This window comes from Centruroides sculpturatus, unplaced genomic scaffold (genome assembly GCF_000671375.1).
Source record: "Centruroides sculpturatus isolate CEXI.00-Female unplaced genomic scaffold, Cexi_2.0 scaffold787, whole genome shotgun sequence".
NCBI classification, from domain to species: Eukaryota; Metazoa; Arthropoda; class Arachnida; order Scorpiones; family Buthidae; genus Centruroides; species Centruroides sculpturatus.
The window spans coordinates 290,882-305,527 of record NW_019384977.1 but is presented as its reverse complement, the minus strand read 5'-3'; the positions used below and the strand labels follow the sequence as shown (position 1 = coordinate 305,527).

The following is a 14,646-nucleotide window of genomic DNA, read 5'->3' as shown; positions in this document are numbered from 1 at the left end:
GTTGCTTTTTCTCAACACTTCCATTGTTGAAGCCTTAATCCTGTCACTTTCCCTGTGGGGGGAATTTCAAAAAATCGCCGCCAAGACACGTTTCTATCAGCTAATAACAGTTTGTCTGGTAGTCACGTGAGAAAATAAAATCACGTGGTGTTTTAATGGCGGAAAGTTCGATGCGGTTAATCAAGATAACTAACATCAGAATAAAGAGGAAAGGATAATAAATTTAACAGAAATTCTACACAAATACAATAGAGCGTCGTTTATCCAAAAGAATTCCAGTCGGCAAATTCAAATTTTCGCTAGTGCTGTGGCGCTGCAATCTTTGGCTATATCTTGGGCTACTCCAATATTTTTTTTTGTTTGGTGTGTGTGTTTTTAGCTGGCAGCACTGGCACTTTTGTGTGGTGTTTTTCTGAGGACTGTGTATGGTGCTGAATCGAACGTTTTTGATACTAGATCAACTTCTAAAGTACATTTTTTTTGGTTTTTATATTTTTCAATATATTTATTTTGTTTGTACAAAATAAAGAAATAATTTTTAACGATACAATAGCCACGATTATTATTTTAAAAAGTTTACGTTAGGCTTAACATCGATGAAAATTCAATGCGAAGTGACATGCAACGGAGAAAAATTTCAACACGGGATAGGTTAATATATTTTTTCGTACACAATCAGTTATCCGAACAACCCCAGTCCCCAATTGATTCGGATAAATGACACTCTACTGTAATCATATATAATTTAATTCAAAGAACAAAACAACCGAATCTTACTCGAAATAGTATTCTTTATCGAAGAATAAGCGTATTTTGTACACCAGTTCTTTATCAGTCCAAGAAAATATCTCTAATTCAAAATCTTTGTTCGAAACTTTGACAAAATCTTCTAACTAAATAAAACAAGCCATACAAAACAAAATTTGTAAACACGTGGATAGCGGCAATATCAGTATCATTTGCCATCTTGAATACTGAACACGTGCCAAAATGTAAGCAGATTACCGCCGTGCGGCGAAGATGCGTTTGCAACACCGCTTTTCNCCTGTGAGATAGTGTTGAAAAATAATATAATTTGCTTATCAACAAGGATTACATGCTAAACATTTTTCAGTAGATCTTTAGGTAATAAAAGAGAAGAAAACAGATTAAAATATAACTTATACAATTTATATATTTTATTGAATTTAAATATGCATTTTTTAAAGAATTTGTGTATTATTTTTATTATATGATGATAAAAATGTTTTAATCTATTATAATAAAACATTTCCAAATATATGTAAAAATAAATTTATATTTAATATATTTAACAGATTTTGAAATATCAAACATCATTCATCTTTTTCTGATATTGGATTATTTGTGAAAGAGAATAATGGCATCTCGTACAATTCCATCTAAGTCACCTTCATCAAGTACATGTTCATTTGAACCTTTAGACAAGATTTCAAGCAATACATTGAAGGTATTTTGTACAATTTTTTTTATATGTAATACTAATTAATTACCAATTAATATATTAAAATGGATCTTTGTTATCAAATAAGCTTTTTTCCCAATTTTCCAAATAAATAGTTAATCTCTTAAAGAGATATTTAAATAATAATGATTAAATACTTTTATTTTAAAATTCTTTATGTAAAAAAGTTAATGAAAAAAATTTAATATAAAATTTAGAAGACATTTTAAATATGTAAGTTATGTAGATATGCAAGATATCAGTCTATTTCAGATCATCTGAAAAATGAATGGCACAAACATGCATACAAAATATTTCCAGGACTCAAAATTTCCTCAGAGCGTAAATTTCATCAGAATATACAGAATGTCCCCATAATTGTTGCACACCAGCACACATAATAAAACATTTTATGAACAAACTAATAATTATTACTATATAGTTTGAAACATTCTAATTAAATTATACAAATAGTTAAATAGACCTACCATATAATTTGCTGTACAACACTAAACTGATAAATTAAATTTAAAAGAATGCTTTAATTTAAGGAAGTCTTATCATAAGTTAGCATATACGATTATAAGCTTGATTTTAATATGTTGATTATAATGGAAAGAAAATTAAAGTTGAATATGACTGGCATTGTTACAACACCATGGATGACTTATTTTTAGCATGGAGTGCTAATTAACAGGCTTTATGATGTCCAAAAATGCAAAATTTCTTTACAATTACAATGGTCGTGCAATTTTTTTCTGAAAAATTATTTAAGAAATGTAGCAATTTTTTGAGTTTTTTGCTGACTTCATTATTTTTGTTTTTTTGAAAGCATAACCACATTTTTATGATATTTTTTACTTTACAATAAATTTTAAAGTATTGGCATTGAAATATATTTATAAAAAAATATGAAAAATAAAGGAAAATATGTTAATAAAGTAATGATAAAACTTGTACAGCTATTTAATCAAGACAATTCAAAAAATGTTTTTAAACACAGTTTGTTAATTTGCAAATTTTTTGTGAGGAACAAATGGCTGTATTATTTTAATTTAGACTGACATTAAATTTTGCCCATTTAAATAGTATTGAAAAGAGTTCTGAAATAAAACCAATTTTCTTTTTCACTTCTTTATAAAGTTTGGCTTCAGTTTTTTGTGAAAGTCAAAACCACAATTTAGTAATCAAGATTGACTTATCCCTCACATAACTGTCACATTCATAATCTGTGTCACATTTAATTTTTTGCCTTTTAGTCAGACATTTAGATATTGAATGTTCCAATTACACTTTTGTAACAAAGCTTGCCCTAAGTTTTGACAAATTTTCCCAATTAATGTCTATAGGGTTAGCCAAGATGCTACTCCATTTTATTGTAACAGTTTTTTGTCTATTGCCATAATTTTTTACTATTGCAAATTTTCTCAGGAGTGCTTTAATTTCCCTGAACCTTGTTTGCACATTCAGACATATTCTGTACCCCTGTATAAACTTTGAGTTATTGCATCATTTTTAAAAATAATAACTGTTGTCAATAAAAATGAAATGAATGTGTTTAGTGGTTGTTAACAACAAATATTTGTTGTTAACAACCACTTTTATATATAACATTTGTATGTATAGCATTACTTATTAAATTAAAAAAATTAATTAGCTGATTATTAGCCAAATAATGAGTCTGACTTTATTATTTGGTTACATACATAAATGAAGTTTGCAAAGCATTTGGCATTATGCATAGCTTGTATGAGATTTTCTAGGTTGAGATTTATTTGTTAGAATTGTTTCTCCTCAACTTTGTTTTCAGGTTATTATCTTTTCTTTCAGCTTATTATCTCCTCCAAGAATTATCTCCTCTTCCAGCTGAAATTGAGCAGTCTCTTGAATCCATTACAATGGATTCTTTGTTATTTTTCTAGTGTGATTTGAAAGAACTGACAAAACAGTGCTGTGGAGCATGTGCAGAAGCTAATTGAAAGTGCCTAGATGACTAATCACCTGGATTGTGCTCATTGTGGTGACATACATTTACACTAGTGCTCTGCTAGGTTGCTATATGCTCAAGGACAAGCATGGACATTTACCCTGCTTGCCCTTGAGCATGTAGTGGAGAGATCCAAGTAGATTTGACATCCAGTTGAACATTTCACCATGTCCATATGGCATGAAAAGTCTCATTCCTCTCAATACACTGCTACTCATCTGGGTGACATTCAATGCCTAGATTTTAACTAGATAGGCAAACATCAGATTGTCTAAATGCAGTCTTAGTGCTGAATAATCGCGGTCAGGTATTTCTGACCTAGAATTATTCAATGCTTTGTATCTCTATTTCTGATTCTATATATTTCTGTGAATAAAAATGCAGTTTTAAACTCAATAAATACTTTGTAATCAAAACTAACCAATGACGGTAATGTTTAACATGTTCAGTGTTGGTGACAGCTCAGTGTTCTACACTGCAACAACACATATGACAACCCACTCATGAGTGTCATAAATGTTTGCTCTGTCATAAATTTTTCAAATGTGCTGTGTTTCTCACTTGAAAAATTATATTATTTGTTTTTAAGAAGTTTTTAAATTGTTTATTGTACACTTCTAAGAATATATTATATTTTATATAATATATTCTTATATTGTCAAGAATATATTATATATTCTTGACATTTTTAACTTAAATAAAAACAAAATAAAAACAAAACACTAAAGTTTTTTGTACATGGCTAGGGACAATGCTCCCTATGAGGACAGTGAATTTGTTAATTAGCAATTTTAGTCCCAGTAACTCTATTATATTTTTGTGAGAGACTGCAAAAATATTCAAAGTCTGCTTGCAAAATATCTGATTTTTCCATGCTTTTTCAAAACATTCATGCACATGTTCAAAAATGTCATTCAGACCAAAATTAGACAGACAATAATATTTTAATATAATTTGTTCTTAACAAGTTGAGAATTTTTCCCTGTGAGATAGTGTTGAAAAATAATATAATTTGCTTATCAACAAGGATTACATGCTAAACATTTTTCAGTAGATCTTTAGGTAATAAAAGAGAAGAAAACAGATTAAAATATAACTTATACAATTTATATATTTTATTGAATTTAAATATGCATTTTTTAAAGAATTTGTGTATTATTTTTATTATATGATGATAAAAATGTTTTAATCTATTATAATAAAACATTTCCAAATATATGTAAAAATAAATTTATATTTAATATATTTAACAGATTTTGAAATATCAAACATCATTCATCTTTTTCTGATATTGGATTATTTGTGAAAGAGAATAATGGCATCTCGTACAATTCCATCTAAGTCACCTTCATCAAGTACATGTTCATTTGAACCTTTAGACAAGATTTCAAGCAATACATTGAAGGTATTTTGTACAATTTTTTTTATATGTAATACTAATTAATTACCAATTAATATATTAAAATGGATCTTTGTTATCAAATAAGCTTTTTTCCCAATTTTCCAAATAAATAGTTAATCTCTTAAAGAGATATTTAAATAATAATGATTAAATACTTTTATTTTAAAATTCTTTATGTAAAAAAGTTAATGAAAAAAATTTAATATAAAATTTAGAAGACATTTTAAATATGTAAGTTATGTAGATATGCAAGATATCAGTCTATTTCAGATCATCTGAAAAATGAATGGCACAAACATGCATACAAAATATTTCCAGGACTCAAAATTTCCTCAGAGCGTAAATTTCATCAGAATATACAGAATGTCCCCATAATTGTTGCACACCAGCACACATAATAAAACATTTTATGAACAAACTAATAATTATTACTATATAGTTTGAAACATTCTAATTAAATTATACAAATAGTTAAATAGACCTACCATATAATTTGCTGTACAACACTAAACTGATAAATTAAATTTAAAAGAATGCTTTAATTTAAGGAAGTCTTATCATAAGTTAGCATATACGATTATAAGCTTGATTTTAATATGTTGATTATAATGGAAAGAAAATTAAAGTTGAATATGACTGGCATTGTTACAACACCATGGATGACTTATTTTTAGCATGGAGTGCTAATTAACAGGCTTTATGATGTCCAAAAATGCAAAATTTCTTTACAATTACAATGGTCGTGCAATTTTTTTCTGAAAAATTATTTAAGAAATGTAGCAATTTTTTGAGTTTTTTGCTGACTTCATTATTTTTGTTTTTTTGAAAGCATAACCACATTTTTATGATATTTTTTACTTTACAATAAATTTTAAAGTATTGGCATTGAAATATATTTATAAAAAAATATGAAAAATAAAGGAAAATATGTTAATAAAGTAATGATAAAACTTGTACAGCTATTTAATCAAGACAATTCAAAAAATGTTTTTAAACACAGTTTGTTAATTTGCAAATTTTTTGTGAGGAACAAATGGCTGTATTATTTTAATTTAGACTGACATTAAATTTTGCCCATTTAAATAGTATTGAAAAGAGTTCTGAAATAAAACCAATTTTCTTTTTCACTTCTTTATAAAGTTTGGCTTCAGTTTTTTGTGAAAGTCAAAACCACAATTTAGTAATCAAGATTGACTTATCCCTCACATAACTGTCACATTCATAATCTGTGTCACATTTAATTTTTTGCCTTTTAGTCAGACATTTAGATATTGAATGTTCCAATTACACTTTTGTAACAAAGCTTGCCCTAAGTTTTGACAAATTTTCCCAATTAATGTCTATAGGGTTAGCCAAGATGCTACTCCATTTTATTGTAACAGTTTTTTGTCTATTGCCATAATTTTTTACTATTGCAAATTTTCTCAGGAGTGCTTTAATTTCCCTGAACCTTGTTTGCACATTCAGACATATTCTGTACCCCTGTATAAACTTTGAGTTATTGCATCATTTTTAAAAATAATAACTGTTGTCAATAAAAATGAAATGAATGTGTTTAGTGGTTGTTAACAACAAATATTTGTTGTTAACAACCACTTTTATATATAACATTTGTATATAATGAAATAATTTTATGTATTAGATAAAGATGTCATAAAAAATAAAAAAATAAAAATAGAGAATTATAATAAATTTAATTCATTATTTAATTCTTGAAATAATTTTAATATGTTGAAGATGCTGAAAAATCAATAAATTAAAATGAAAGTGATAATAGAAACTTATATTTAAAATTATTATTTTATGATTAAATATTAAATTATTTTCCACTTAATTATATTTCATTTCGCACATTATCTTAAAATATTGAATAATTTATTTTCTGAAATTATAATTTAAATATGTACATATTTTTCAATAATGTATATTAGAATGTAGCATTCATGTTTTCTGTTCTTGTTATTTATAACTGAAAATTGCTTTAATGTCAAATTATAAGAAAAATAATTAAAATGAAAAGTAATATTGTCCATTCAATGTAGATAAACAATTGAGTTTAATTTCTAATTCTGATTTGATTGTTGAACATATTGATTCAACAATTCTGAGAAATCAAAATAATTTAAATGATGATTCTTATTAATTTTATGACTCAGTTATAAAACAGTACAGGATTGATTTGACACAGGATTTGTTAGTATATATGACTTTTCCTTATGTATCATCATCATAAAAATGATAATGAAATAAAACAACTAAAAAAAAATATTTTAATCTATTTATTATTTTATTCCTTTAGCAGCATATTGATTCATAATTACAGCTGTACAGTTCAATTAAAATAATCAAATAGAATAAATTTTAAATGTTTTTAAATTTGGATTGTACATTTACTTAAATAACAGTTATTTTTAAGTAACCACTTTTTAATCATTTTAAAACTTAAATAAATACAAATTACATTAACAATTTTATTTATAAACTAGTAGATAAGCCCAGCGTTGCTTGCGCAAAAAGTAACGATAGTGAAGATTAAAATTATTACATTACAGCCAATCTTACCCATTTTCACAGAAAGCAAGAATTAGGTTGTCCTGTTTCCAGACTAATTAGAAAATTTTTAGATGGGTCTAAAATTATGTTCGANGCAGTATATATATATATATACATTTATTCTATTTTAACTAAATTATTTATAAACGAAAAAAAACCATTTAACAAAAAAGTACTGGTAATTATCATTTCTTAGTTAACACTCATTACTTAATTAAAATCATATGACATTTATCAAAATTAGAGAGACCAATAATGGTCTTACTGATATAATTGCCAGTCAATAACTGATTAATATTATCAATCAAAATCATTTTCTATTTTAAAGATATGATATAGTATCTTCAGTTTTACTGTATTATTGATGTGTTTCTTTTAATATTAGATACAGAAAAAAAATTATGTTTAATTAAAAATATTTCACTACAATTTTTTATTTTTAAAATTAAATTTTTGTAAGAATTCTAAAAATATAAATTAAATTTATTTTGATGACTTCTAGAAAATGTGATATTTTCCCCTTTTCCTTCCTTTAATTGCAGAAAAGAAATCAAAATAGAAAGTTGATTATTTTATATAAAATTTTACAACAAAAATAATATTCAATGCAAGTTAATATAAAAAATATATTTTACATATGATTTCAAAATTAAAACTGTTTATTTATGAAAAATATTTTTAAAATATTATATTTTAAAAATATTATATGAAATTAATTAGTTTGTAATAATCTTTTATAATATTTGTAGTAATTTGTTTTTATAATATTTAATGTCTCTATATCATTAGAAGAATAAATGTTATGATGCTTGGTTGTATGACATTTTTTAATTAAAAATTATTTCTATAATCGTTTAATGTTGTCACAGAACATGTAGTATTATTTATTAAGATTACAAAATAACAAAAATTAACTAACTAGTTTCAAAATTATGCCAAAATTACCAAGAAAAAGAATGAAAAAAACAAAAACTTTGTAATCCACAACATGAACTCCAATGCATACCAGCATCCAGATTTCAATTCTTTCTAAAATTCATCAGGCCATCAAATAAATCAACATTTTAAAATTGGCATGGTTAACCAAATCAGGCTAATCATGTCTTGCAAAATCTGTGGCAATATGATTTAAAAATAGCACATTTGTTTCTTCTATATTTAACATTTTTCTATCATCTAAAAGTTCATTCTTACATTTTATAAAAAATGGTATTTCATTTCTATTCTTGAGAGCTTTTAGAAATAATTTATTTCTTTCACATAACTATAGTATAATTGAAACAATTATTTCTCCTATACAAGTGGTTCTCAACTTCTTAGATTCATAGCTCATTTTTAAAATCATGTGAAATCAGATTTGACTTACTTTATTACAGATGTAACCAATGCCACTATATCAGCTTGTTGGAATTGGTTTGTTCTACAAACCAATATTTTTTTTTTTTTCAATGCATATCCTTCACATTGTTTTTCCATGACAGATATTTGAACATGGTAATGAACATATTGTGCTGTAAAACTAACCCACAGTGGACAGAATATTCTCTCTGCAAGTGATTTGCCACTGATGGCCACATGATGTACAGTTGTTGGCTTTGTGTATGTTTCTGAAACTCAATGTATTGTTTAAAGCACAATAAATAGAGAGCAGAAAGCACGGGGCCATTCAGAACTTGTATGGAGCCTGGGATAGAGCATACTTCTTTTGCCTCTTTGCATGCCTTTTACCATTTTATTTTATTTTTTTTATTTTCTGTTAGTAAAAATAACATTAATTTTATAAGAGTAGGGACCATTGCAGGTTTGTTTTCTGTAGTCTTAAAAATTCTGAGTTTCCTCTCTCAATGGCCTTATTTGTTATTTTTAGGAACACTTCATTAAGATACCATTGATTTGTCAATGCTCCAATAAAATAATAGTTTGTTTACACTTAGACAATTATGTTAAAGATAATTTTAATTCAGTTTTTTTCTTAAATATCATTTATGTAGCAATTTTGTACATAACATAATCAATGACCAGTCTACATCAGCAGTTCCCAACCTTATTTGTATGCCACCCTTTTAAGAAAAATTTTTTCATCAACCCTTCAATGTTATATATATGCAACAGATATTTTACATAATTTTTAAAAGGTATCTTCCTAAACTTATTTCAGAGTGAATAAATAATTTTTTTAAATATTTAATTAAAGTTTCATTGACTCCTAACAGATTAATACTGATCCAATTGGGAAGCCCAGTCTATTTTATTAATATGTCACTCACAACAGTTTCAACAAAGTGAAAGCTTGATGAATTAGACATAGAAACTGTTTCATTGCAGATAATAAAATGTTTTAAGAGTTTTGGAATGTTTGGTTAAAGCATTCTAAAACCATTGTGTTTGAGCTGAGTACTGTTCCTTCCTACTGCTGGACATAATAAAAATATATTCTTACTTTAAATAATATGAATATTAAAAATTCTTGTAAATGTTTTTTCTGTGAAATTACATCTACATTTTTGACTTTACCTAAACTTTGTGCAAATTTCAAATCACAAAAATTTTAAAGGTTAAAATAATTTCCAAATCTTCAAACTACTGCTCTATTGGAGGATATTATGAGGAAATGTTCACAAAATCCTGAGTATTGAAAGGTTTCACACCTTTTGATTTATAATCAAGTGTGAATACAAATTCCTTTCCCATTCTATGGGAATCATGAATTGAATTCACTATATTTTTTGCTCTTGAAAAGATACCTGGCACATTGTTTGATGTGGCTAGAAAAGTACTGCATAGAACACTGTAATACTGGTTATTCTGGTTTGGAAACAATGATTGGTAAAGATTAACAAGCTTAGTGGGGCAAAGGTGAAGGAATTCCGGGTCACTTCTCACTTGGATTTTGTGATGAATGGTTGTATTTAGAGAGAGGAAGTACTGAAAGCATTTACAGTGAGACTGAGGTTGGACTCACTTTGAAAGGTTGATATAAGGGCAGGTAGAAGATTCTCCCTGGCAACATCAATTCCAGGCTCTGATATTGGACATAATGATATTGATTTTGCTTTTGTCCCTTATACTTATTAAACACATTACATTAATTTAAAAGTTTTTTTATTTGTTGTTTTAGGCCCTTTACTGCTCAGAGAGCACAAAAACACCAAACTTAAAACAGTTAATTTATATTAGGGATTATCACACCAGTCAAAACAAATACAAAATTTATTACATTCAATATACAGTTAAATTATGAAATGTTATGTCACTTCAGCCCTCAATGCTGGTGCTTTTGACTGTATTGTCAGTTCATGGTTTATGAGTTCCTTTTATTATTCTTTTCTTGTTCTTCACTGTCCAATAACACTTAATTTAATTTTTTCAGTTTTTAAGTTTTAGATATAAGATCATTTTAATTAATTATTATTCTGGGACTCCTATCTTTTGTATATATTATATGATTGAGAATTTTGGTAATTCAAATGGCACATTCTGAATTTGTAACATGAAAACAAACTTTTGTGGCAATATTGATCTTTATGAATATTTCGGTGTTTGATAGGGAGATCTCCAAAGTGATAATCATCCCAAAAGGTTCCCTTGATACTGTTCTGCTTAGTATTGGATAATATGATGTCGTTTTGGTTAATAAATTTTATTACGAAAGTAAATCAGCCTTAAAGTGTCAATCTTTTAAATTGATAATTTTGAAACAAAATGCAATTTCACACTACATATGTCACTATTTTTAGGTGAGTGGTGTCTTCAGTTCACCTGGTAATACAAAGCCTAATCACCTTGTAAAAAGCCACAAATGAGCAAACAAGATTTCATGTTTTAGTGATTTTATTCCCATATTTACAACATATGAACAAATTTTTGCATTAGAAATATGCATTATAACAGTAAAGGCTATATTCAATATTTATAATAAATAATTTAATATTTAAAATATATTATTTGTCTTACAAATGATATTGAATTTTTCAGCGCCATCCAAAAACAGAACTCAATAAGAATGATCTTCTACAGTTGTTGAGTGTATTAGAAGGTGAATTGCAAGCACGAGAAATAGTAATAGCAGTTCTTAAGGTTTGTGAATTTTCTATTGTTTTTAAGTGTAAAATAAAAATGATCATTTTACATTATTATATATTTTAATATATTATTTAAATCTATATTAATTTTATAATTTAATAATTTTTGCATAGTTGAAAACAAATTTTTAAATTTCTTTTTGTAAAGAAAATATTCACAAAATATATTATGGCTGAGTCATAATTACAGAGAAAATAATGCACCACAATAGACCAGACATCATGTTCATTGACAAACAAAACAAAACAAAATTACATACATTATAGACATAGTTGTTCCAAACATCCTCAATATACAAAATACTTAAACTGAAAAAGTTAGCAAATATAGGAAATTTTTAAATACATGCACAAACAGCATAAGCACAGTAAGAGTTTTTCTGTGTCTGAATCAGGGCTGTGAAGTCGGTAAGAAAAACACTTGACTCTGACTCCTGATAATTTTAATAGACCGACTCTGACTTTTGACTCCAGCAAAATTAAATACCAGGTCATTTTATGCATGCTCTTAGGGGGTTACCCTACTCTGAACTCTGAAAGGTGGCACAGACATTTACCAAAATACTTTCATAGTTAGTATTTTTAATATTTAACTTACATTAATATTTATTTGTATAAAAAAATTAATTTTTAACAAATATTTAATAAGAGGAAAAAAGGAGTGATAAAATTCTACATCTGCATATCTTTATTCTACAGCTTTTGCATTTCAATTTCACCTTTCCAGAAAAGTTCACACACTTTTTAATTGAACTATCTAGCTACTTCAGCCCCTTGTTCAGAAAAGAAAAATATATACGCTGATCAATTAGTCTGGCTCATTCAGAAAAATAATAGTACTTATTTAGAGTGGGGATAAGAGAGGAATGAATCAATAATAATCAAATTCAATTGGATCAAAATAATTTAACTATTAAACACAAATAATACAAAGAAAACTATTGATACATATTTAATAAATTAAATTGTTGCATTTTGTATTTAAAATAAATGAATTATAACAAAATACAAATGTATTTTTAAAAATTAATAAATTTAAAATGCCAGAGTCGAAGTTGACACATTTTTTTTGACTCCAACTCCTCTGGCCAAAAATTCCTCCCAACTCTGACTCCACAGGCCTGATCTGAATATACCTTGAATTTGTCTGGCATAGCTTTGAGTACTGGTATTGACCAAGTAGGATAAATCCATCAACAAAATAGTAAATTCTCAAATAAGATCAGAAAAGTTAGAAAAAGTTTTAATGTTGATGGCATTTATTGATTCTAGTTAAAAGTCAGTTACTTAGCTTCTAAACAGTTATGAGAATTTTATATATAGAGAGGAAAATTATTGGAACTTATAACATAAAGTTAGAGTAGGAGTGTTCAATTGTATCATTTAAATCTAGGATTGATTCACAGAAAATTTGAAGTATGTTAGCCTATATCATACAGTATTTCATATTAAATTTGCTTCATATTTAACTTAGTCATTAGAGCAACATTAGTTTTATTGTACTCTTCAATGTGTATTAATACATGTCATATTTACTGTCAAGCTTTTTTTTTAATAAAATAAAATTTCATAACAAATTTAGCATGCTTGTAAATTTTTAAAGAAAAATTCAAAATTTTATTGATATTAAAATTTATTGCTCACCAGATATGAGTTAATATGTAATATATTTGTGAACAAAATACATACAAATATTGAAATCATTTTTGGAATATTGAATTTTTATTAATAAGAAAAAGAAATGGCACTGTAAGTTTTTATTTAATTATATAATTATAATATTGTATAGTATTAAACAAATTTATATTATTTTCTAACTATTTATTAATAATATATTTTTTAGGCTGAACAGATAAAACAACTGCTTTATCCTTGCAAAAGAACAAATGCAAGTACTGATCCTTGGGCAGCTCTTCATAGAGATGTATTTGGTGCTTTTGATGCTATACTAGATGAGGCAACAGTAAAAACATTATATAATATGCAGTTACAGCAATTAGAAAATTTTATTCTACAACAGCGGAAAGCACAGGAAAAATTACAGGAACAGTTGAGAAGTGGAGAAGAAAGATTTGAAAAAGTAATTATATTTATAATATTTATTCTGCAATAAATATTTTAAGCAAATTTTGTTGACATGAATAGAAAAGATAATTATTTGAAAATTACTTCTCTATGAAAAACAATACATTTTATCACTATGAATATAAATACAGTAGAGCATCATTTGTCTGAATCGATTGAAGAATGGGGTTGTTCGAATAACTTATTTTTCGTATAACCAATTATGTATGAAAAAAATATATTAATGTTGAAATTTTTCTCCATTGTGTGTCACTTAGCATTGAATTTTCATCAATGTTAAGCCTAATGAAATTTTTTATAATAATAATCATGGCTATTGTATTGTTAAAAATTATTTCTTTATTTTGTAGAAACAAAATAAATATATTGAAAAAAAAAAATTATACTTTAGAAGTTAATCTAGTATCAGAAGCGTTCAATTTAGCACAACACACAGTACTCAGAAAAACACCACACAAAAGTGCCAGTGCTGCCAGCTAAAACACACACACACAAAAAAAATATTGGAGTAGCCCAAGACATAGCCAAAGGTTGCAGCACCACAGCACTAGCAGAAATTTAAATTTGCTGACTAGAATGCTTTCAGATAAACGATGTTCTACTGTATTAGGAGGCAAAATGTTATTTCAAAGAGGTGATTACTTTTTTACATGTGACATTTTACAAGTGACTAAAATCAAAATTACGAGGCATGTCTGGAAAGTAAGTACCGTTTTGGAAAAACTCACATAAAAAATATTTTTTCAAAACAAAATTTATTTTTACATGAAAGAGCATGTCTGAAACTATTTTTCTACATAGTTACCACCATTGTTCAGACATTTGTCATATCGGGAAACCAACTTGTCTATACCCTCTTCAAAGAAAGATGCCGCCAGTGAAGACAGCCACTGCTGAACATCAGTTGTTGCAACAATCTCATGCAAAACAGTATTTGAAATTTGTGGAAACTCATCACAAAGCAATCTTATTGTGAACTGTCTGTTTTCAGGAATTTTTTCATTCACTTTTGCAACCAAACCATCATTGACAACAGAAGGCCAGCCACTCCATGCTTTGTCATGAACATCAGTGC

General features: G+C 26.7%; 1 protein-coding gene across 2 annotated transcripts in view; it reads left to right on the top strand.

The window, feature by feature from the left end:
- The first annotated feature begins 4,673 nt into the window (after window positions 1–4,673).
- The window catches only part of LOC111632701 (uncharacterized protein CG10915-like), a 25,373-nt gene continuing 15,400 nt past the window's right edge, over window positions 4,674–14,646 (top strand). For both annotated transcript variants that reach the window (XM_023377201.1, XM_023377202.1), the window contains exons 1-3: window positions 4,674–4,854; window positions 11,380–11,481; window positions 13,330–13,566. In XM_023377201.1, the coding sequence (XP_023232969.1) occupies window positions 4,765–4,854; window positions 11,380–11,481; window positions 13,330–13,566 (429 nt within the window). In that variant the 5' untranslated portion in view covers window positions 4,674–4,764. The remainder of the gene's footprint in view (window positions 4,855–11,379; window positions 11,482–13,329; window positions 13,567–14,646) is intronic.